Here is a 25,600-nt window from a genome sequence, read left to right as displayed (position 1 = left end):
GGTATTTATAGATTAGCATGGCCCATTACCAAACATAACAAAGCTTCATTTAAGTCATTGACAATTTGATGTACGTCTGGCTAAACAAACCCAAAAAAAATATATCTTTAAAAGGAACACACATGGACGAAAATTATAGATATAACATAAATAAAGGAGAAACTAACTAGATTGTAGCATGAAGCAAGACGATTTCGCCATACCACATTAGTCCTGTGATTGCAGCAAAAAAACAAATGTTGCATGATTATGCACCTCATGCTGTTCTCATGCCAATAGAGTTGATGGTTATGAAACAGAGACGTTTCAACTAATTGTGAGCCAAATTGAACAGCATCTTTTTCTTCTCCAGCTGACCCTTTTATTGTACCTTTGACGGGACCGTCTTCAACAAATCCTACAGCTTAACATATGAAATGACCGATGAACATCAGACCAACAACCCCGGGAGGTTCACCTATTTTTATCTTCATATGTAGGTATCTGCTTGGACAGGAGGAGCACTGAAAACTGAGGCAAGGTCTTAGCTTCTAAGAAGCTTAGGATAGGCCATTATTTGTCGCCAGTGCAGTGGAAGAACGCAGAGGCCATGGCTCACCAGCCATTACAGCTTCGATTTCCCAGGTCTCTCGGGGGCAGTTCGTCAGGTTCTTGCATCCATGCGCAGTCACATACTAGAACAACAAAGATATAGTGTTAGTGGTCAAGGTTAAGTGTAAATGTGTAATGTACTAAAAAGGACTACATAATAAAATGATAAATTCGATTCCCGAATTTCTTACTAGAGAGAGAGGTGGTAGTCAACACCAATAGAGTATCAAAAGCATTGGAGCAGGAATTTGTGCTGCTTTTGAGATATGGTTGATTTAGTAGGAAACAAGATTACAGGAATTTATGCCAACGTCTATTCAGACTTTACAAGGGAGGTGCCACTATTGTAGACATAAATCAAATATGATTATTGATTTCCTTGTGTTTCACTGTGAATAAGATTTGTAGAACTCGTGTCGTTATCTACTTAGACTTGGCAGGAGAAGGGTCACTATTATCTAATATTGCTTATCGAATTCCTTGAAGTTAACAAGGAATAATAAGATAGCTGTAAAGGTGATGGAGCATGTCAGCATGTCTAGCTTAACTATGAAAAGTAGAAAATCTTCAACAAGTTGTAACAAAATCTTCAATTTAAGTCTAAAAGCTTGAACAATACTGACCAAAAACTAGTTAAACAAAAATCTAGAATGCATTGCAATCAGAATTACATCTTATGCAAGCTGTTGGCATAATCAGCAGAGAATTCTTAGCTTCCTAGAGCTAACCCTAGTTATTCAAGTTAGGTACGGTTGTTGCCAAGAAGCTATTACACTGGAAACATCATTGTGATTGAGAAAGGGTCACTAATGCAAATTACTGATACATAAATAGAACCTCTTGGCCACTGTGACAGCCAAATATGTATTTAGTCTTCAACTAAATATCTAGTATCTTTTCCCTTCTATATGACATCCATGCCGTGGCAAATATGTTGATGAGCTCATGCAAGACAGATTGCCTCATCAAGGAGGCTACCAGAATACATTCAATCCATTGTGTTACTTGTAAACCGTAATAAAGATTTCCAACTGACATTTAGTAACTACTCCCTCCACTTCAAAATGTAAGCATTTATTTATGTGGTTTGAATCTTGTACCAAAATATAAGTATTTCTGATACTGTTCACAATACTACTTGTCTCATTAATCTCTTCTCATTCAAAATTCTTATTTTATCCCCACCTACCCTCCCACGCCATCTATTCCTCATTTATTAAGGGACACTATAGTCTTTTTTTCTAACCTTAATCTCTACTAAACGAACTAGAAATGCTTATATATTACGATGAATATAGTACTTGTTACAAGGTAGAGTTGCACCAAGCACTAGCGTTGGCATTAAAGAGAGCATGCTTGTATAATCCTTTCTAAAATAGTTTAAATATGTAACAGAACATGGAAACATAGACATACCACGTCACTCTCAATGCGAACACCACCAAAGCTTTTGTACTTTTCGATCTCGTCCCAGTTGAAGAACTTCGAGGAAACTGGATCATCCCTGGCTGGTATCAGCAAAGCATCAATGAAGTAGCAGCCTGGCTCAACTGTAATAACCTGCAACACAGACCATAAAGAGCTCAAGCGTTTACTGTTGCTGTCGATAGAGGATGGCAGTGTGGTACTGTTTTTACACAAATAATTTTTCCCTTCATTTCTCTCCGCAGTTCTAGTGATTAAGGGCTCATTCGGTTTGGAGGAATTTTAACATATAGAAACAGAAAAGGTGAGGGAATAGGAATCCATAGACCAATCCACAGGAATTTTTCCAAGGGGTTGAAGTGGATGTAAAGTTTCTTTTGTTTCCTCTCTGCAACTTGTAGGAAAACTTCCTTTGCTTTTCCTATAGTTCATTCCTACAAACCGAATGATGTATGGATTATAAATCCGAATCCTTTGTTTTTCCTCCAAAATGAATGAGCCTAAAAGGGGGTCTAAGTTCCATCTTAAGATGCCAGATAAGAGATATACTGAAAAACTCTAAACAGTTTGCACTAAAATCTTATTATTTACAAGCACCCATTAAGGTCATTATATCGTATCATTGACAGGCAGACAAGGACAACAATGAGTCCCAGGAGCTTGATGTATACAATAAATTAGCTTGCTTATAACGAATTGGCAAGAAATGAAGTGGGGACAAGTTCCTGATATTGCAGAATTCTATAGATAACAACACAAATAAACTAGTCATGGGTAATCAGACATATAAATGGGACAATGAAAAGAATCAGCCTGAAATTCTCAAAGGCTGAAAAAGAAAGAACGAAGAGTGCATAAAAAGGAAAGGTAGTTTTAAACAGTCAAAGAACTAAATTGATTAATGTGAGAACAGTGCCATTCCACATGCATGAGAAAGCACATACAGTTAACAGAAAAAACAAAAGATTTTGCTAAGTCTTCAGAAAATAATCAGATAAACAACTACTAACCATGCCTTCTTTAAGTTCTCTGGTGGTTCGCAAGGAGCTCAGCCCTGGCTCTTTTGGCCTCTCTAAGCCCTGAAGTCAAGGAAAAAGGACATCCACGTCAGTTATTAAAGGGAGAAATCTAGAATTATAACTATGTTCAAAGATAAGTCATGGTGTAAAATATGTATTAAACCAACCTCAGGATAGCCCCCAGGATCATGCGTGTCAATACCAAGCAAGTGTCCAAGACCATGAGGCATGAAAACAGCACCCAACCTTTGAGCCATCATATCAGTGACATCCCTGAACAAATGATGACCAAGGACAAAACACCAGAAAAATCAGAATCACAGCTTGGCAGGTTGATGTTCAATCAGTAATTCAGTACAACGATTGCAAATATACACACCCATGGACAATTCCTTCATTCTTAAGAGACTCAAGTATAGTCTGCTCTGCAAGTCTGCAATACCATCAAATTACACTTGAATAAACAGGGGAGAAATGTGATTTTGCATAAATCAGTATGATAAATTACATAATTCAACTAAGAATATTCCTGGATTAGATGGATGGAATAAAGTTCCGTGCATTGGAAGTTGCATCATAAAAATGAATTCACTCTCTATCAGAACTTCACAAAGAATGCGTTAAAATGCATGCCTTTTTAAAGTGTGACAGTGAATTCTTACTTGTGCATATCCATCCAATTTACTCCAGGCCTCATGTGTGCTATGACAGCATTATGAGCCTTAAGGACAGCCTGTAAAACACAGATCATCTCATATAAAGATGGTGACCTATGCATATAAGTTCAGTTTACATGATGAACTATTTCTATGAGGATAGTAGCCTTATGAGGACTGTAAAAGCTAAAAACACACAGGCAAGAAATAGATCAGGAAGAGGGGAATAGTTCTTATCAGTACTCACATTGTATACTATTGCCTGGTTCCTGTTGAATTTCCCATTTATCTGAAAATATATAGATTCAGATCATATTAATAGACAGAACAATAATAGAAAGAGACAATTGCTTTGTTTTTTATCGACATTATGCTAAAATGTAATGTATCAATCAAAATTCTAGGGTAATGCCACATACAATGCGATGCGGTGATCCCACTGTCAGTTATAGGCTAATCGGCCAAAGTCAGATATACATGATGGCAATTAAGGAAGAAATAGTGCATGATAAAGAAAAAGATAAACATGCCTGATTGGCTGATCTTCATATTATATTTTTGAGAATTTGATTAAAATTATCTTTAGGGTTTTCTCAATTACTTTTACTGCCAAGCTACCTTTTCATGACTACCAAGAAGACAGCTAAAAAGTTTACCTAAAATTATTCTTGAAAAAAAAAATTGCTTTGGATAGAATCCAAGAGTGATCCTTTGCTGGCACTATATATAGGACTAAGAAAGGAACTCTTTCAGTTGCCAGCAATTTAATAAGAACAATATGATTCGGATGTTAGCATCCTGTATAATTACAGTTGACGTCTATCGGTACATGTTTCTAGCACAAGTACAGTGTTGTCAGACTTTCAACAATAAATAACAATGAAGCAGTTCTAAGACAGAGGAAGTTAGAACACTATGTCTACCAAAGTAGATGTCTGGATATTCCGAAAAACTTACAGGGTATGAGCATGTTATATCAGATCCATAGTAATTGTATTCAGCTCCCATGTCCATTAATGCCATGTCTCCATCATTCAGGGTCTGTAAAACAATGATAATTTAAGTTGCAGTGTTTTCCTGCTAGCTAGTAATGATGACCTGCAATATAGATTAAATCATTGACTTTATGGTCTCTCATAATTGACATTTGACATTTCACATTCAGAAGTGTTTCGTTCACCCAGTGTCCCAGTAGGACTACTCTACCACATATTCACATTTAAAAGATTCATTGATGATGGGCATTCAACTTTTTGCTAACTTGCTATAAAGAGGTAGCATAGCAGACACTCAGACTGGTATGCTACCTAGTCAGTAATAAGTTACAGATCACGTAAAACACCAGAACAACTTGTCCTCTTATAGTTGCTTTGATTAGATCATTACCCTCAAATTTTCCACAAATAGACATCAGCTAGGAATTGAGATCCTATGCCCTATGGTACAAAATAAATTGTAGCTGGTGAAGAGAAAGGTAGGTGAACTAAACTGCCTTAAAATTGAACCAAACCATCCCCTTTTTCAATTAGCTCGCAGTGTGAGTATAAGAGGTTTGAGTGGCTGAGCACTTGGTGTTGGTGCGTATAAGAGATAAATAAATAAAGCGCAGGCATTAACCGAAGTCACAATATTTCGTAAAAGAGTACCCGGTCATTTGGTGCAGCAGCATGTCCATAATGAAGAACAGAACTGCACAACAAGCAGAAGTGTTATATCACTAAATAGTTCAACAAACTAAAACATAATAGTGTTTCATTTCACCTGTTGTTTGAATCTTGATAGCAAAACTATGCCACTATAAATATCTGAGATGGAAACGTAGGACAGATTAATAAATTTAGGGCATATTCAATAATGCCACATTTGGGCCTGCCATTTCCAACTAAAAGAGTGATATATGTTTACATAGTCATTTGTAATGAAATAATTCTAAATAGGATTAGCCTGCTTTGATCATGAATGCTAAAAGAGAGACCCTAGTGAAACTTCAGTGTTCGAGTGAGTGATCTCATTTCTAGAACTAAGGTTGCTCTATTGCAAGTAAATAAGTGATCTAAAAGACAGACCCTAGTGACACTTCACGAGTTCATGTCAGAGTGCTGTATACATACTGCTGCAAGTTTGAATGGAAACAGTGTGCAAAACAACAGATACTAATCTAGGATTTTATCATCCTTCCTTTCCTGTTCGTGGCTTATACATATTGCCGTTTTAAGATATCAGTCGGTTCATATATGGGCATTTGCTTTTCAACAGAATTATATGCATACTCACCTATTCTCTCCAGTAGCACATATACATGTATAAGAGCAATGTCGACAGCCTCCATACATATAAGCATGATGAAGAAAGATGCTTTCTAACTGGTATTCCTTCATGCCTGGTCTTGCTCGTCTCATGACCTTGTAAAATGGAAGTAAATAAGTGCATCTATTTAATTTGCATCTCAATAATTAAATGTAATACCTAAATGCAAACATATCTTGTTTACGAATTGGATAAAATAGTTGTTCCTGGTATTATGACTATAAGCATTGCATTTGCTCGATACATTAGGAGGACCAGCTGCAGTACAATAGAATGATGCATATCATGTTCATCTCCTTTAACTTTTGTAACCTTACAAGAATTTATGCTTCTATAATGGTTCCTTTTAAACAAAAAGAAAAAAATACATCAAGTGTTAACCATAGTCCCTACCAGCTATAGGACCCTGCTTTGGTGACTAAAAGCAGCAGATTAGGTTTCTATGACTTGGTCCAAAGGAATTACATGCTATCACCGAATAATTCCAGAACCAAAATGAGCTAGATTCGTACTCTCACACACTGAGGAAATGACCATGCAAAGTATTTCAGAGGTTGCCAATAAGCCACACATGCAGCACCAGAAACCATCTGCAAGCATATGCGCATGCACAACAAAGCTGCTTATTATTCACATCAAACACTACCAAAATCCAATCAAAATAGTCAAATTATACCAACAATATCTCTCAAACTGGAGCTACAAACCCAAAAAGGAGAAAGCGTAATTTCGTTATGGCAGGGATTAAAAGACATATAAAACATTCATGAAGATGAAAACAATTATTTGCATGAGCTATAATTCCAGTGGAAGAACACTAGTTACCTCAATGTGAGCTTCAGAGCTCACATCATTAGCATACTGAATAAGGTCAAGCTCCATGTCAGATTTGATAACACGGCATTCAGTTAAAATAGGGTGAAGCGTGCTTAAATCAGAATCAAATTTCTCCATTCCCTGGCAAAAAAGGGAAAAACAACATTGAAACCTGAACTCACAATGTGAGAGAAATTCGGTGTCTTTAGTCTTTACAGAGTACATATATCATAATACACAAATGGATCTTGATCTTGTTTGAGACATACATAAAATTAATGCTCACAACGATCCATATATTGATATTTTTAAGTACCTCAAAACTAGCAGGCTTTGAATAATTTCCACTGTCTGTATTCTTTCCGTATAAGACAAACAGAAGTGGCTTTCCATGACCACTGAAACGATCCTGCAAAACTTGTGCAATCTCATCAACATAGAACACCATGTTGACCTTGTATCTATCCTGTACAGATTCATGGAAACATCAGGTTAGTTCAAACTACAAAGTTTAGCAGAAAATGTAAAATGCAGTATTTAGAAGATCAAATACCTTAAAATAAGGCAATGGCTTAATTTCACCCATCCACACAGCATAGTCAGCTGGCAACCTTGGAGCGAATAAAATCGACTCTCCAGAGACAATGTCCTTTCAGAACAACAAAAAGGCTGGGTTAGGATATGCCATATGAAATAACCAGTATCATAAAACTGTGCAAGATAACCTGCAGTAGCAGGGTTTTTTGCCACAGTCAAAAAAGCTCTTAACACAGAAGGATCCAAAAGTAGTTGCCACAGATCTCTTTCCCTTATAAGCATGATTGTGCAGAGAGACAAGTGAACTGAGTTCAACCAACCCAACAATCCATCCTAACATTTTTCCTCGGCTCTAGCCTCTAACTAATATGCAGAAAGTGAAGAAACCACTAGCCATTAGCCCCATACGGCCATACATACCTAATTAAATTAGGTAACTGCTCAGTGGCTACATATATATTCATATCTTATATACGCAAGAATATATTGATCACCCACACACACCATGCTGATACAATGCATGTATATATTGTCATATTGATCAGGACCAAATAATTGAAGATAAAAAGAAAAACTTAGCCTACGCAACAATAGCACAAGGAAAAAAAAAAACTCACGACTGCGCCATAGAATCCTGGCTCTCGCACTCCGAAGAGATAAGCAAAGTAGCTCTCCTGCCTGAAAAAAAAAAGAAGAAGAAATCCCGGATTTCCACTCAGCCTCTCAATCTGATTGCCCCATAAATTCAGAAACAACGCAGGAAGAACGCCTACTTATTTGAGTTCAGAACAGCTACCTGAAGAGCTCGAGGTGATCGGTGCAGTACCGCGTCTGCTCCTCCCCGCCCTGGAGAAAAACAAGAAGAACCAAAAAAAACACACACACACACACACCGAAGAGAGTTAAACGATCGCTGGGATCGGAGAAACCCCCTCCTCCTCAGGGGGGGCAAGGAGCGAGCGAGCGAAGCGGAGACTGCGACAGCGAGGCGTGGGGGACGACCTGGAGGAGGACGAGGCCGTGGAGGGGCCGGCCGGAGGGGGAGAGGTGGGCGCGGAGCGCGTCGACGAGGCGGTCGCGGTTGCCGGCGTGCAGCTCCATGGGCACCTCGGGGGGCGCACGCGAGGAGGAGGAGGGCGGCGGCGACGGCGCCGCCATTGCCGCCGGAGACGCGAGGGGAGTTCAGAATCGCTACGCTTTCGGACGTTTTCGCTGCTTATATTTACGAGGGCGACTTCGATTTCAGAAGAAAAATAGGGGATCCAGTTAGAGGCAGTATAATAGCAGGCTATATCTAAGCTAAACGCTAAGGTATATGAGATAAGATAAAGAGAAAAAAAATGGACCGTAAGCTCTAGCAATAAACTTATCAAATAAGTGAATTTTGTATTAATTATAAATAGCTAGCTCCTATATAGATGGGCTGGGAAGGCGGTAAGGAGTAGAAATAAAAAATCAAATTCGAATACAATTCATCCATTTGGAGACGGATTTGAATGTGGAGATGCAATAGGAAACGAGGATGGTTCTTGTACTTCGCATAATTTGTGCCATATAGTACAATCTAGAAGTAAGTAATATACAAATTGACATATACTAAACAGATTAAACTATTGTCTTTTGGCTCATTTTATCTTCTAAATTGTTGAAAATAGTTCACCTCACCGCGTAATAGCATTTCTCTTTGTTGCTATTGGTAATAGAAGTAACAAGTTGTATTATAAGCTGAATTTTCTAGAGTCATAGATGACAATATTATCAAAGTTTAAAAAATTACTTTTTCATGAATATTTGCTTGAACTTTAAAATATTAATGTTGAAATCAACCTAAGGTGCTTTCAACTTATGTAAACAGTTTGAGAAATCTAAAAAAAAAGGCAAGACTTAAGTTATAATGTATCTGTCATCTTAACTAAACTTTAGTGTAAACGAGCCATTCCCAATATAGAAAAAAAATAGAAGTAATGTTAGAGGGTAAAGATAACCATTTTCAATAGTTTGGGGTATAAAACAAGCCAAAAAAATAGTTTATGGGCTAGGTGCTCCAATGAAATAGTTCGCAGGGAAAGGGGTAACTGAACCTTTTTCCTTATTTGCACTGTATATTATACCCTAAGTGGTCTAATTAATTATGTTGGGGGAGTAAAATAATGTGTTTTATAAAATAATATTATGACAAATAATATGTGTTGTATAGAATGGAATAACGAGGAACATGCTTCCTATTATATTATAGGACAGCGTAAGTTAGCATTACGCGTTTGTCCGCCCAGTTTCAATTAGTCATATGAGAGCATGAATCGAAAATTCATTCCTAAAACTCTTCTTTCAATTCTCCAATCAGATTAGTTGTGAGATATATTGATCTTCCGGTAAGTAACTATAAATTAACTCCCAATAAATAAAAATAGTAGATTCCCACACAATCTACCAATGGAAATATAAACAAAAAATCACTTTCTCATCCACGCATAGCTCCCTCCTCCCTTATGCCGAAGGCTGAACTAAAAAAAACTTATGGCTTGATAGCTCACTCGGCTTGTGTAACACCACGATTGGAGACCTATTTTTCTAATTTTTTTGGTTTCAACTCGGTAGCTATAACGAGCTAGCTCGCTACTCATAAACCAAAAAGATTCAAGACAACATCGGGCCACCAACCCAAGATGCTAGCCACCCAGCCAAACTAGGCAACGTCTAAGCATCCTTGCTCCCAAGTCCTAACCTCCAATGAATGTATCTTCACGATGGTTGAAGCTTGGGCAAAAAGGAAAACAAATTAAAAAGGAAAAGAAACAAAAAGAGGCCTCGCTCTTGCTGAAGTTCGCTCTCAGATCCATTGTCGGTCATCATTTGTTAATGTTCCTCACAATTGGAGCAATGGGATCAGGTGGCCATGAGCCTGAGGCCATCGAATCAGGCGGCATCAAGCTCGTGGCCATCAAGTCTAGTGATCCATCAGCTTGGCTGACAAAAAATGGAGAAAGTGATGGTTGTGAGGAGAAATCGGCATCAATGATGATGTAGGTAAAAGCATGGTAGGATACGGTCGCTAAGACTTTCCTCGAGCTTTGTCTAGCCTCCTTATGCTGACCAGTGGTGAACGACCATAATGCACGCAGTAAGTGATCGCTTACATTGACAAGGGCCTAGGAATAGTGGCGCCTCGTATCACAACGTTGTCACCTCGCTATCTGTACTGAGTTGTTATGAGCTTAAGATGATTGACGACATATTGTCATTGTATTGTATCATCAATTGTTGGCTTACTGCCACGCCAACTCACCATAGCATCACGCCACGAGCACTTAGTCTAGCATAAGCGAGGTAACAGGTCTAGCCATAGCTTATCATTGTTTGTCCCTCTCCCCATTGACCTAGTGATGTATTGAGGGGTTCGCAAGCCAACTCAAGCTGGCTAACGAGTCAAGATTAGCTTCTAACTCGTCGTTCCAATAAGCTAAACTAGTCAACTCAGCGTCCACCTAGATTCACAATGTTTATTCTTCGGAGTTAGGAAACGTGTTGAGAGCGAGATCTATAGTGTTTGGAGAGTTATTTAGTGATTATTGGAAAGCCTAGAAATCCAAAATTTTAAATTAGAACCAACTTTTCACCCACAAATCCAAAATTTAAAAGTAGGATCAATATTGGACTTCTATTTAAAATTAGGATTGGAATCGAGATTGAACTTGTATTGGTGATGCTCTTAGTAATAGATTAAATACAACCTGAAGTCGCTTTGTCATGGTTTTTGTCGCCTTTTCAGGTTTCAATTCTACACCGGTACCTCAATGCCGCACAAAATTTAGACTAGAGCAGATTTAGAATTGAGAAAATCCAAGAAATATCATCAATTAGTACAAGATTTATAAAATATCATCATACAAACAACTTTATCCTAAAAATACCATCACCATTATGATATCATCAACAACCCTGTGTTAGGTGTTGTAAGAGCAACCGTATTTACAAAAATATCATCACCATCAGAGTTCCATTAACGATGTATGGTATGAGCAACCCTGTATTTAACTGCATGTTAGTTGGGATCGACTTAATCCAAAAATACCAGTTAGGGTTTCATCAACAATGTTGTTAAGTGCGGTAAGAGCTACAGTGCATTTAACAGAAGATAGGCCATCCTAACAGCATCATCAGTACAATAGCATTTCACAAAACTCAATACTCGTATATAGCAATTTTTGAACTTAGGGTGTTCATCAACGGTATTCCTTGCATTTACTCACTGTAGAATTCTACGGTAAAATTGCCAGAACAAATGTCCAATCGACTGCAAGAGCCCCAAATGGCAATAAAAACATTAATCCAGACAACGATAGCAATGTAGGTCTCAGGTAGCAAACGGATACAAAGCAGTAACCACATAGGCGCGTTAAGCAGTGTCACGCCTAAATACAGTCAATGCATACGCATCAAAAATAAGAAAAACATAACGCATATTACTAAACAATAATAACAGTCTATATTTAAAACGAGTCAAGATTAAGGAACAAGAAAAACAATTTCCTCAGCACATAAATCCAGAAACCTCTAAACAAGATTAGCTAGGAGGGCTTTGGTTTCCACTGTTTTCAGGAGCAGTTGCAGGAGCAGTAGTCGCAGGAGCACCCCCAGGCGCAGGCACAGATTGGTCCTGGGAGGCAGCAGTAGTAGCTTCAGTAGAATAAGTTGCAGGTTGACCGTAGCTTCCAGTGCCATAAGGATCACCATAAGATTGCTGCTGACCATAGCCTGCAGCGGGCGCACCAGGGTACGGTGGTGGCGCTCCATATCCTTGCTGGCCATAACCATACTGACCATAACCACTAGGAGCTGATCCAGGAGGTGGCGCCTGCCCATAAGAAGAATTAGGAGCCTTCTGTCCCTGCGGAGGCTGACCATAAGTGCCTTGACCATATCCTCCCTGTTGTTGGGGCTGGGTACCATAGCCAGGCTGTGGTGGGGGAGCCCCATATCCAGATTGAGCAGCAGACCCATGCACAGGGTAGCTTGATGCAGCACTAGTAGGTGGTTGGCTGGAATAACCAGGGTGGCTTCCAGCAGGAGTTGAAGTTTGCTGTCCAGGCGATGTTTGACTTGCCCCACCTTGACCACCATAGCTAGGTGCAGACACATCCTGAGTTGAATTAGCAGCTGAACCATAGCCAGAAGCACCATAGCCCTGCTGATCATATCCAGTCTGCTGAGAGTAGCCCTGCTGCTGCCCTTGGGCCTGATAGTAACTAGAATAATCATGTCCATATGCCTGCTGCCCGCCACTCTGCTGAGAGTAGGTAGAATCATAACCTTGGGAAGCATACGCGGGAGGTTGGCTGGAATTGTAGCTGGTAGCATCACCAGGTGCAGCAGTACCAGGGGTACCTTGTTGCTGTTGAGGTTGCTGCTGTTGGTTGTAATAATCATAGCCCGTGCCAGGGGGAGCCTGCTGAGATTGCTGATTTGACGATTGATCCCATCCAGTCTGATAACCACCAGATGTGGGAGGGTAGCTACCATAAGGTTGCTGAGGAGCGCCATACTGTGGGGGTGCCCCAGGATAAGCTCCAGGCTGCATGTAACCATAACCAGGCTGTTGCATCGGTGCCCCACCAGGTGGACCCCAATTCGACTGAGGACGAGGAGGGCGATAGCCCTGCTGAGAATAGCCACCTGACATTGGGTTTCTAGCACGATTCTGCAAAAATATAGTTTGCACATCTGTATATGTATATATAACAGAAGAACATACAATAATCCATGCAGAACAGCAGTGCAAAAGACAAGACAAACATATACAAATCCAAAGCAAAGTAATATAAAGAAATTCCAGAACCACCAAGAAAATAGAGGGAGCAAAACTCACCGATCAAGATTCTCAAGCAACATTGATGATGCCCATCTATCGTCTCCCATTTGCAAAACTATGGGGCTAAAGAAGATTGGACATCTAGACGAACATATATATATTGAATAGCAATAGAAGAGTGCCATGCAGTTTATATATGTTGACAGGCAAAAATAATTGACTAAGTGATAACACTACTTAACTAAGTGAAAGGTCTATTTCATTGATAATCAAAACAGATGAACAACAATAAGTCCTTTTGTTCATGGTCTCCTCCAACAATGTAGAATAAACTACTGAACAAATGATATGTTTTGCAGTTTTCTAGCAGCTTAGATATGGTAACCTGCAAAGTCACAGGAGAAAATATAGAGGGGGAACAAACAAATAAGGATCCAGTGTGCTATGCAACATTAAGCTCAATCGGTACATGCAACTCCCAACAGGAAGAGCAAATATCATGGACTGAGATATGGGATGGGCATGGGTCACTATGTGGGTACCCGTTGATCCACTGAACTAGGGTGGTTGACATGTACCCACGGAGTGACCAATCCCTATTGAGAATTAGGAATCAAAAATGAGTTAAAGGCAACAGCAAAGCAAATCTGTAGCCTAAATACCTGCACCTAAATTGCACAACCTGCAATCATACTGTACATTACCACCCAGGTATAAAAACACTTGAATAATGTATACAAGCCATCCACAGAGATAAGGGACGAGCCAATGAAAATTTATGTATTCGAGACCAGGTATTCATGTTAGATCACAAAAGATATATCCAAGCTATTGGTTCAAAGTTAATCTTCTACAAAGCCTGATCTTGTGTAATAAAATTTTTCCATAACGAACCTGGTCTCCAGGATAGATGTGTGTGCCACATACCAAGGTATGGACGGTATTAACAGTATTAAGTTAGGAGAATCAGTATAAAATATAGTTGGATATGGACAATATTATGTTAAGAGAATCAATAAAAAAGTATAGTTAAGAGTTGAATAGACAGCGCCAAGCACATGCACATGCATGATAAGGCACATGAACAGATCATTCCAAGAATACTAACATAGTAGTATAACAGAGATAATTGCATCAACAGTTAGAAGAAAAGATTAACTGTACATATTTAAAAAGTGAATTCATAAGGCTATTAAGACTTATAAAAACAATTTATAAATCAGTTAGTGTATCAAATATTGAAAGCCAAGGGGATGCATATATTAGAAAGATAGTATGGCACCCCCATATGTGCAGGAGCATGTTGATCGCATGAACTGAGTCCACGACCAATATATGTTCATAAGACTTATCTTAACATTATTGGCTGAGAATCATAGATCATCACAGAAGCAAAAAATAAAGCAAATTGTTTTTTAAATGGTAAGGCCGATTAGGGGGAAGATAAAATAAGTATGACCAACAGTTAACATTAAAAAATGATAAAGAATGAGAAGGCAGAATTGTTTTAACACCAGAGATAAGTCACAAATAGGCATAGCAAACATGAAACCAGGCAACAGATATGACAAGGGCAAAAGGCGGACCTCACTGGTAACCTCAATCACCAATTGTTTTGCCATTTCGATTTGCTCTTGTGTACCATCAATATAAACTGTTCTTTCAGTAGCAGGATCGCCAGGGGGTAAATGCAAAGGGACAACCTGAAAAAGTACAAACGTGAACATGGATAGCAAAACAAAACACATTGATAGTACGTCAAAGGGAAAATCCAAGGACCCATCAGGTATGCATAGATTGGTAGAAAGTGGTTCATATGGTAAAGTGTTTCAGATATTTCATATGCAAACTGGCAAATACTGGTGGTGCATTTGGTATAAACTCAAGAGAGGGAATAAGACAACTAAGATCTGAAATCAATGAAATACAGAAATAAGTTACAAGAAGATGCAATGCCATGTGATGTGCACGCTTGTATAAGGTGCAAATTGCCAGAACAAGACCACATACCTGTATACGAGCACCGGATTTGGCCTGCATGGATTTTATAGTCTCACCACCCTTTCCGATAACCAGACCAACCTAATTAAATGAAATTAGGTCAGATGTGGAGAGCCATCAAGAAAACCCTCAGCCTTACAGTACTTTTGGCATAATTGTGATTTTTTCAATAGCATGAAGCTAAGTTAATTCCAGAAAAGTGGATTACCTTATTGTTAGCAATTTGCATTTGGAATTGTTCAGCACCTGGTTGAGGTGCACTGTACTTTCGGCCAGAGATATTGCCAGATGAAGCAGCATCAGCCTGCAGAAGGTTGGATGGATATGGTTGAAACAAGTGTGACTAATGGCAAATCATCCTTACAAAAGTTAAAAGAGAAGCCATGAGTATAACATTTGATACCTCTGCCAAGACTTCATTGATCAATTGCTCAGCTCTGCTTATCTGATCAGGAGTGCCTGAAAGTTCAACAGGTCTTGTCTGTGAGCCAGGCTCAGCATCCAGGTCTCTAGTTACTTGAATCTTAGCTCCTGACTGAAGTTGGAGATTCTTTATAGTTTCTCCGGACTTTCCAATGATAACACCCACCTGTATTAGATCATTACAATTGTTAGCAAAACCAATTCAGGTGAAATTACTTCCACCACAAAAAATCAGCGATTGGAACAGTTAAACCTAGGAAAACATACCCTTCCATTTGGGATTTCAATTTTTTTGCTGGTACCCTGGTATCCACCATATGAGGAATACTGAGGTGTGCTTCCATGAGAAGATAACGATGGGATAGCAGAACCATGCCCTGAAAAGGATGTATTAATGATATATGGAGCAAGCATGTACTTAGATTCATGAACAAGTAACAAAAAGTTTAAATGGACAAGAACAAAGACAATAATAATAGGGGTATCTTCAATATCAAAAAGGTAATACAATCATAAAATATTTACTGATAGAAAATGCCATCAAGCAAGGGATACAATCAAATAAGAGAAGTAACATAAAGTTTAAATGAACAAGAAAGACAATAATAATAGGGGTATCTTCAATATCATAAAGGTAATACAATCATAAAATGGTTACTGATAGAAAACACCGTCAAGCTCAAACAATGAAAAGGTGCCAGAGGACAATGGCGGCAGGACAGATAGCATGCATATCAACAAAAAAATAGGAGTAATAACAATTTAACACATAATAATATTGAATTGCTTTATTAACTGTATGCAGGTACTCGTAGTAAGGTCTATGCTAGTCCTCATCCACACGACACGTCCTGGCATGGTGCTACTGCTGAACTGTAGACCACAGGGATTTTGCGCAAGTAATTGCAGCTTAGTAATTTAATTTACAGACTGCACCATACTTCCCCGTCTGCGTAATCTTAAGGTTGAAATCGAAGTGGTAACGTCTCAGGCTGAGAGATCTTCTAATTCAACAGACAAATCGAAGGGTAACTCAAGTAACGGGAAAAAACTAAATCGATATCGCAGCCGCTGCCAGTGACTGACCACGAGGGCAGAAGCCAGATCCCCCGATCCAACCCAAGGGTTTAACGAGATAGCGAAGGAGGAGGCACTCACCGCCACCAGCAGAGGACGAGAACCCGAGGCCGGACGCGCGGCCGCTGCCGCCCAGGGAACCGACCCCGGGGCCCGCGTCGTCGTCGTCCACGCCGCCGCTGTCCACGCGGGGGCGCTTCGCCTCGGCGGCGTTGAAGATCCTCGCCGCGATCGCCTGCGCGCGCTGCTTGGCGAGCTGGATCTCGTCGGTGGGGGGCGGCGGCACGCTGTTGTACGACGCCGGCGCGCCGCCGCCCGAGGGAGGGGAGGCGGTGGGAGGGCCCGAGGAGAAGCCCGTGCGCCGGGGGGGCGGGGAGGGGTCGTCGTACTTGCGCTTGGAGGAGTAGTGGTCGTCGGCCATGGCGGAAAGCGGGGAGCTAGGGTTTCGGCGTCGGGGGCGGGGGCGGCGGCGGCGGCGCGGCGACGACCGCGTTGAGGCGAGGGGGGAGCGAAAAGATAAGAAGACGGAAAACCCTAGCGGACCGCGGGGGCACTAATTTATAGCGTTGGCCCTTCTTTCGTTCAGGCTTTCTGAAATTCTTTTTTCTCCAATAGTTTTCGAGGCGGCAGCTACTAGCGCGGCTGTCTCGTTCATTTCTGCCCCGCGCGGCGCCTCTGCCTCGCGAATCGCTCGTGTGTGGATGGGCCTCCGTTTCCAGCCTCTCCACCCGTGTGCCCCTAGGCCATTCACAGAACACTGATCTGGCGTACAGCCTCGGCCCGCCATCGAGGAAAGAGAATGCTAGCCTTGCACAGTCGCCTTGGCAGAGAGACGTGCACCTCACCTTTGAGCTTGGCGAGGGAGCCGCTAGGGGTGTGCATCGAACGACCTCATCTCTACGCAGTATGTCTCGTCGTCGTGAGGGCCATGGGATCCGTGCTAGCATCGTCGTCGTGAGGGCCACTAGATCCGCACCAGCGGTGTCGGCATCGTCGTCGGCTTAGCGTCGTCCAGGGGTGGTATGAGGCCTAGAACAGCTATGGTGGAGCCCTAGGCCTAGGTCCACAATCCTTTAAAATTATATAAATTTAGCATATAAATTTTAAAAGCTGTTAATATTACATTAGTTTAGCTCTACTCTTTAAAATTTTCTGATTCCACCACTGGCATCGTCGTCGTTCGCACGGAGAGGTCGACGAGGAGGAGCGGCGGAGGGAGACCGGTGGGGAGAGAGAAGAGGGAGCGGCGGGGAGAGAGAACGGTGGGGGAGAGAGGATGGTGGGTCCTATTTAAAGCAATCGTGAGTCTCATTTAAAGTGATTTTCACTATAAAAGGTGTGGTTTCTGAAGTGATTTCATCTATGTGATTATGGGAGAGTACCTCCACTGTGAATGCCCTTAGATCAAGGTTAATAATATAGCTAACAGGTCGGCTGTAAGACTTTCTTAGCCCTCTCATATAGTAGTTAGCTCTTTATTTTTAATACATGACTCATTTGCCTCTCTCATAGAATTCTTTGGTTCATATGCCTAAACCGACTGTAAGCTTAGAGCAAGTATAATAGCAGGCTATAAGTCGGCTAAATGCTGAGGTGGATGAGAGATTTGGACGAGAGATGAAAAGTGGGTTATAACCTTATAGTTAGTTTTGGCATAAGAATCAAGAAACTCTATGAGAGAGACAAGCGTGTCATATATTAATTTATAAATAACTAACTACTATATGAGTGGACTGAGATAAGACTACAAAGATTCTTATAACTGGCTTATTGGTTATATTAATTACACTTGCTCTTACAGCCTATTTCTCCTCTCTCTCCTCTCATCTCTCCTCCAACTAAGCGTTTAGCCGGCTTTTAGCCTGCTATTATACTTGCTCTTAAGAGCATTATTAATAGTTCATCCAAATTTCATCATTCGTATTGTCATTTCGATGACCATTTAAAATAGATTCTCTATTTATATCATGCATCACTCTAATAGAACATCCATATTGCACATCCATATATATTTTATTAATATTTTATAACCATCTCCTCTTATGTTGATATTGTTCTTCCTTTTTATGATTGGATGTTTAGATATGGATGAAGGAGAGTTCTTTCTAATATATGGATGATGCTCTATTTTTGGATGATGGGATGTATGATCTGCTTGAACCATTTTTCCCCTACATCATCTATTTTCAGGATGGATAATAGGATAGATGATCTGGCGAGTTTGCTCTAAGGTAACCACTCACCATGGCCAACGACAATGTTGAGCGAGAACCTCGGTGGCAGCGTTCTGACCTGCCCATCTGGCCTAACGAAATTAGCCCGCAAGCTATAGGCCGAATCGAACGCGGACTGTAGGTATCGAGTTTTCAATACTGGCATCGTCGAAAGGTGGGAGTGTCGGTGACGGTGTTAAGGTTCCGTATGTTCGACCAGTACCACGCGCATGCAAAAATATCTTGGTCGTTGTCCTTTGGTCGTAAAGCTACATCCTAGGTCATTGCTCCATCTGTTCGCCATGTCCTAAAAATCATCGTCGTAATTATCATCTTCTACCATGTCGGAAGCAACATGGAGGCCACACTTACCAGGCAAACAACGACCGGTCACTACAGGAAACTTCCTGGATGTATAGGGTGATGAAAGTTGAATCTGTCGCTCACGATGCTCAATTTAGGTAGAGAGCCACAATAGTGTCTTCCCCATGACAACCAAGATGTGCAATGCATACCAGTGTGGAGCCCCTCCCGTATTGCACACATGGTCTGCACTATCTAATAAAGGATGAGTACTCCATTTATGGTCCTTTGCTCCTCTGTGCCTAGGATTTGAACAAAGCTCCTGTGTGCAAAAGTGGCTTCACGGCTCATGATGCCCGATTGACGAGTGGACAATGAAACACCTACCACCACCTATAACTAGGTCCTCGCACTGGATCCATGGCCGATACATCTCGTAAGAAAAGGAGGCTTGAGGTAGTGTGGGTGACCTGACTCCTGACCAGGAGTGCCCGCAGCAAGAGTATCTGAGCCTCTTAAGGAGGTCATAGGCGCTACCCCTACTCTCCCCCTTGCGGTAGAAGTAGTAGTCAACACTCTCGCTTGTCTGATTGGACGACCCTTTTCGACAACCCTCAATTTAAAGGCAAACTCCAGCTCCTTGTTACCAACCCCTGAAGCAACTAAGGTCCCTGTTGACCTTGTCGAAGGCAAACGGCTCTTGCAACTCACTATGATCATATGGCTATAGCCAAGGAGATGACGTCAACGAGGAGCTAATCGTCGCCGAAGCCCTCACATAGGTCATCAAACAAGTTGCCAGAACTTGCCTGCACCATCGTCCGACGACTTACACTATTGGCTATCAGCTGTTTCATAGATTAGGGCATCATTGGGGCCGGCAAACTAACGAAGGTAATACATTTATCCCCCGTGGCTTACTTTCAGACCTAGGTGTTTCCTTGACGTCGTTGTATAATGGCCAGTTGACACATACCATCGATGGAGGAAGAGCTTCAAGCCTTCCTCCGGTCATGCATTGATGAGATTAATGACAAGTAGCTCATTGGAAATTGCCCGTCGAGCAAAGGTGACAATATTGTGAGAAAGGTTTACTTGCACAAATGCAAGGAATGCATTAGAAAGATACTGAAAAATGCTAGGAGAGTTGTTGTACAAGTACAACACATGGATGCAACTGCAACCAATGGCTAACGGTCTCAGTAGCGATCCCCACTGACAAGGCACTGTCGCCGACCCTTTATGGTGGGATAATTTCAAGAATATTAGTGTTGCATTAGTTTTAAAAATCTCTTTCGTGAAGTGATGACATAACAAATATTAATCGTTGAACTCGTTTGTAGGAACACACAATTTTTACATGTTAATCGTATGTTTACGGTGCCATGATTCAGTTTTATCTCATCCTATATATTGGTAGAGCATATGCATACATGACCAACATGGATAGCAAACTTAGTACTTAATATTAATTTTTTTTTGCTTTTAGAGTAGTTTAAATAAGGGTTAATTAGATTCATGTCATTATAAATTTATCAGTTTTGAAATATGTCATTACTATTCAACTAATTGTAAGGATGACATTATAATTTTAGAGTTATTTGAAATGTGCTACTCTATACCCTTTCAGTGTGTTTTTTTTAAAAATTGGACCAAATTGCCCCTCTAATGTTCACTACAGCCTTTGTAAGTGCAAAGGGCATTTTGGTCCAAAATTTTTTTATAATAGCATATCTTAAATAGTTCTAAAATTATAATGGCATCCTTACAATTAGTCAAATAGTAATGGTATATTTCAAAACTGACAAATTTATAATGACATAGATCTAATTAACCATTTAAATAATCATCTGCAAAAAATGTCCATCGAAGAACTTATATGTTAGCTTCTGACTTAGGCTGCGTTCATTTACTTTATTATTGTCAGATTATTTCTTAGTTTTTGCACACATATTTTCCAAACTACCAAATGGTCTATGTTTTGGGAAAAACGAAGTTCATCATCTCGTCTTTCTATAGTAGATTTTTAACTTTATAGTACTTAATTTCTTTGTTTCACTATTAATAGTTATCAAAAAAATCATATAATCTTCCATATTTCATCTTTCATCTCTCCAATAAAAACATGACCTTAGTAGGAATGTTTCATGCAAGTATTGTTTGAGCATCATGTCATATATATGTTGTTTAGGAAAATATATATCCTAAAGCAAATTACAAATAGGCATCCACTTCAATCCTGGGAGTATAGCTGAAATTTATTATCATATTGCGAAGTACAAATTAAAGGTGTTCTTTTTTATACTAATCTTATCTTTAATTAAGAAGTGCTCGTAAAGAAATAATGCACGGAACTAGCAGTTTTATTGGTTTCATTAAATATATTACGTGAGCCATGTTAGGATAAACTAACATCTGTCTTAATGTTTTCATCATCGCCTAAGTTCTTTTGCTTAGAACAAGATTTTTCCTTGTGCGGTAACTTGTTTTCCTTTGTTGTACACACTATGACATGTGAATAACAATAGTCACCGTCTTACAAAGCAATTAAAATAACCGAGTCTTACAAAATGCAACGAAACTAAACTAACTAATACTCATGGCAGTCACCAACATGCATCCCTGAGCGAAGAAAATTCCTTAACCTTCTGAAATGACATTATCTGAATTGTAGCGAGCTTTTGGGGAAAGATGGAAAAAACGCAAGACTAAGTACCACCCAAAACGTACTTAACAAGTCACACCGACAAATACAATATATATGCATAGGAGTACACTAGAATTGCTTATGGATATTTTGCATACAATAACATTTTCAAAATATTTTATTTAGCAAAAGGAAAACATTGATAATTATTAATAAAAAATAAACCAATCATTGGTCAGCGTTACACCACACTGCGTCAGGTTCAACCATCCATTAATACAGTGTTAAACCACACAGTATTAGCTTCACTTATCTATGCTAACAAATTATTACTCCTATTCATTTATTATGAAAAATATAAGACCAATCACAACGAAGATAGGTCGTTGCCCATAACAACGGACACGACTATTTAAACAGTTTTACTTTGATCAAAGGCACACAACTTCACCTCCAAGACATAACCCCAATGTATGTACCCATACGCTAGTATGCCATCACAACATCCCTATGAGAGGTTGTGATAGAAGCATCCACATAACTCACTGCTAACCATTAACACTTTGCTGAGGTTGCACTTTTTACAGATAAACCCCCGCTAGGCAAAGTACCCCCTTGCACCATAGTAGAACCGATGGCTGATCGATCCTTCCCCGAGCCGACCCAACTCCATCCCTCCTACCCTCACCTTGGTGCCTAGAAGAGGAGCACGCTATAGTTTAAGTCTAATCATTGTCCACGTTGGCTTGCAATAAGTACGGTTATTCTCACAAAGATTTCCTATGAATTAGTACTTAACTACCATGGACACGACTTGCCAAACCGTACCCCCAAGATCCACCATTCAGTCACATTTTAGTTGATTTAGTAAAACACTATCCATCAAGTACTTTCATTATGAACTTACAACTCACAAGTGTGAATAAGTAGATAGTGTTTCCTCCAAATCAAATGAGTTAGATTAAGAAAGTATGGCTAAGAAAAAATTATTCATCATATAACTTAAGCCAAAGTGACAGGGTATAATGTAATACAACAATATGGCTTAATAGCGTGAGCATAGGATTAACACATAATTCACGTAATTGAAAAACAATGCATAATTTTAGAATAGTGTACACCATGATCAAAGGAGATAGTATGACTTGCCTTGAGGCTCTAAACTAGCATGGGCTATGACTTCGTAATAAACGGGAGTGTCGAAAACAACGAAATCTGAACACAAAGGTAAAATCACTCAAAACAACACATTGGACAGTACAAATAGAAAAATAAACTATTTTAATGGACTCTTGACAAATTTATTGAGCCACTAAAATTTGAATGGGCTTAAACATGCTTCGGATGAATTAGTTATCATCTTTAAAAGTTATATTGTTTTCTAGCTAAACCTTAGAACCAATTTAATAACTTATTAACCAGTGATGATGAACGAAACATGAGATCGTAAACACGACCACAGACGTGACAACTACTAAACAAAAGAAGGAAAAGGGAAAGAAAAATAAAACTTACACTAACGAGACGAGAAGTTAATGACTCTTCCAAGAAAAATGACTTGCGGCTATTGTTGAACGAATCTCGACGACAAAGACATAACGACCAACAACAGCTTGACGACAGTCGATTGCCAGAACCATGCACGAACACTGGATTCACATAGTGATAATATGTGACAAACAGCTGCAACGAGCAACCACAAAATCGCACAAGAAATATGAGTTCGGCCGGCTGAAGGGGCAACGAGAAGCAGCGGCTATGATAGCTTGGCATGGGCAGGGGAGTAGCAGTGATGACAGCGGCTGACGATGACGCATGCGCTAGTGTGAGCAAGGAGATGCCAATAGTTTTGAGGGGAAACGAGATCTTGGGGTCTTCTTTTATACCACCAAATAACGGATTAGATTGGAACTCCGGTGTGGCCACAAAAATAGAGTCCTAAGGAAACTCTATTAAGAAAATGATTAGGAAAGAAAAAAGAGAAAGAGGAGGAGATAGATCACGGGTGAGGACTAGGAGAGGAGTTAGTCAAGAAGGGATTCCGTGCATGGCTAGCGGCAACGGCACAACACATGCATGCGCAAGTAGGGTCCATGACCGGAAAAAAGGAAAAAGAAAAGAAAAGAAAAGAAGAGTAAAGTGTTGCCTTTTATTCAATTCACTTTAGACGAATTCTAATTGTTGACACTTATTCCGATTGATCTAAAAATTCTGTTAAAAATCATATTAATCAATTTTTGGCACAAGGAATACAACAAAAATATTTGTGGACTTTTAATATTTTTATTTAATGAATTATTTTTTATTTAATTAACTCTTAACTTAAGCAATAAAAATTTCTTTATTACTTTTTTTTATTGAGATTTGACCTAGGGAACATGGGTTGTGATAGGTCACCCGTTCGATAATGGTTGAATTACTAGCGAGGCATGGCTAGAGTATGGTGGACTTTGAGTGGTGGGTGCTGACGTGATCCCGTTGATCTTTGGTGCTGGGATATCGATAGTTAGGCTTCCTAACATTTTTGTGGCACCGTAGTAGGATCATCTAGTGATAGTCTATGACATCGCAACTGTTTCTCTCGAGTACGAGGGCATGCCGCATGCGGCTCTCCTTGATGATGGTGCTCTGTGACGACTGTTGCTTGCGGTATTGATCACATATATATTCTAGGCCAAAACAACAACACGTTCTGTTAACACATATATTTGATCACGGATGTTGAAGGAAAACCCTTTGAGCGAGGGATCATGAGAGACCTCTCTTTGTGGGTTTGGCCTAGTGGATGTGATCAAGAGAGTCGAGAGGGATTTCAATTGAATCGGATGGAGGTGCACAAGAAGTAAGACCAAGAAGTATATAGGTTCGGGCTATGTGCAGGCATAACACTCTACTCACGTGATGTTGGTATGAGAAAATGAGTGAATCAATATCTCCATTCCTTCTGAGGCAAGACCCTTCTTTTAACATTGCAAATGGATACCATAGTGCCTATGGAAGGGAAGGCTACATGAAAACAATAAATGTTTTTTTATGGCTTCATGGGAGCGATTTAATGAGGACACACCATCCCTGCAGACATACAATGCTAAGCCGCCCGCGTTCTATCTAACATTCCCTTACCTCTCCGAGCTCTAGGTGGTCAAAGCAAAACACAAGGCCGAACGACTTCATACCGTCACACACCTAAATGATTTGGGAGTCACCTTAATGTTGATGAGTAATGATGATGATGAGATTGACATGATAGATGCGATCGATGGGAGTGTGCGCATGCCAGACCCCCTTTTGACGATGAACTCACATGCTCCTTAAATGTCCTGATAGGGGCATATAGTAGCTCATGTTGTGTCATTTTGACACCAGGCACAAGGGCAGTTGATTGTCTACAACTTTTTCTTAAATGAGACAAGTGTTGATAGGCGTTGGGCGGTGAGTCGTCCCGACGCCCCCTTTTCTTGTTCAGCAGTATCAGGGGTCGGGCTAACCCGATGCCTCATATCTCCAAGGATCATTAAGGGGTTCCTTTTCAATTGAGGCTACCTCCCGTCAGGTGTAGGGACCTTGGTTCCCTTATCGTTGACAACAAACATATTTATCACGTATACGGTAGGCAAAGAAAATAACAAAACTTATATATTACATGCAAATATATCAATCATTTATTTTTACCAATTAAAGCAAAGTGTGCATATCTGTTAATGTATATTCCTTATTTATATCAACCATTCACCATATTTAGCTCATGTTTTTTCATATTTAGTTTTAGTAATTAT

General features: G+C 40.0%; 2 protein-coding genes across 2 annotated transcripts; both read right to left on the bottom strand.

Moving 5' to 3' along the window:
- Positions 1-125: 125 nt before the first annotated feature.
- Positions 126-8,583, bottom strand: LOC102710183 (xaa-Pro dipeptidase). Its single transcript, XM_006648407.3, has 16 exons — positions 8,354-8,583; positions 8,148-8,197; positions 7,969-8,029; positions 7,368-7,463; positions 7,131-7,280; positions 6,824-6,955; positions 5,966-6,093; positions 5,338-5,380; positions 4,649-4,732; positions 3,939-3,980; positions 3,698-3,768; positions 3,415-3,468; positions 3,203-3,308; positions 3,027-3,095; positions 2,008-2,151; positions 126-674 (listed from the first exon to the last, which is right to left on the bottom strand). The coding sequence occupies exons 1-16, from the start codon at positions 8,507-8,509 to the stop codon at positions 540-542; spliced, it is 1,521 nt and encodes a 506-aa protein (XP_006648470.1). The 5' UTR covers positions 8,510-8,583; the 3' UTR covers positions 126-539.
- Positions 8,584-11,701: 3,118 nt separating this feature from the next.
- On the bottom strand, positions 11,702-17,182 carry LOC102709905 (far upstream element-binding protein 2). The gene is made up of 7 exons (XM_006648406.3): positions 16,743-17,182; positions 15,852-15,961; positions 15,565-15,750; positions 15,370-15,465; positions 15,171-15,242; positions 14,747-14,863; positions 11,702-13,049 (listed from the first exon to the last, which is right to left on the bottom strand). The coding sequence occupies exons 1-7, from the start codon at positions 17,080-17,082 to the stop codon at positions 11,916-11,918; spliced, it is 2,055 nt and encodes a 684-aa protein (XP_006648469.2). The 5' UTR covers positions 17,083-17,182; the 3' UTR covers positions 11,702-11,915.
- Positions 17,183-25,600: the final 8,418 nt, after the last annotated feature.

This window comes from Oryza brachyantha, chromosome 2 (assembly GCF_000231095.2).
Source record: "Oryza brachyantha chromosome 2, ObraRS2, whole genome shotgun sequence".
NCBI lineage: Eukaryota > Viridiplantae > Streptophyta > Magnoliopsida > Poales > Poaceae > Oryza > Oryza brachyantha.
The sequence above is the reverse complement of the archived record's forward strand: the minus strand, read 5'-3'. Positions and strand labels throughout refer to the sequence as shown.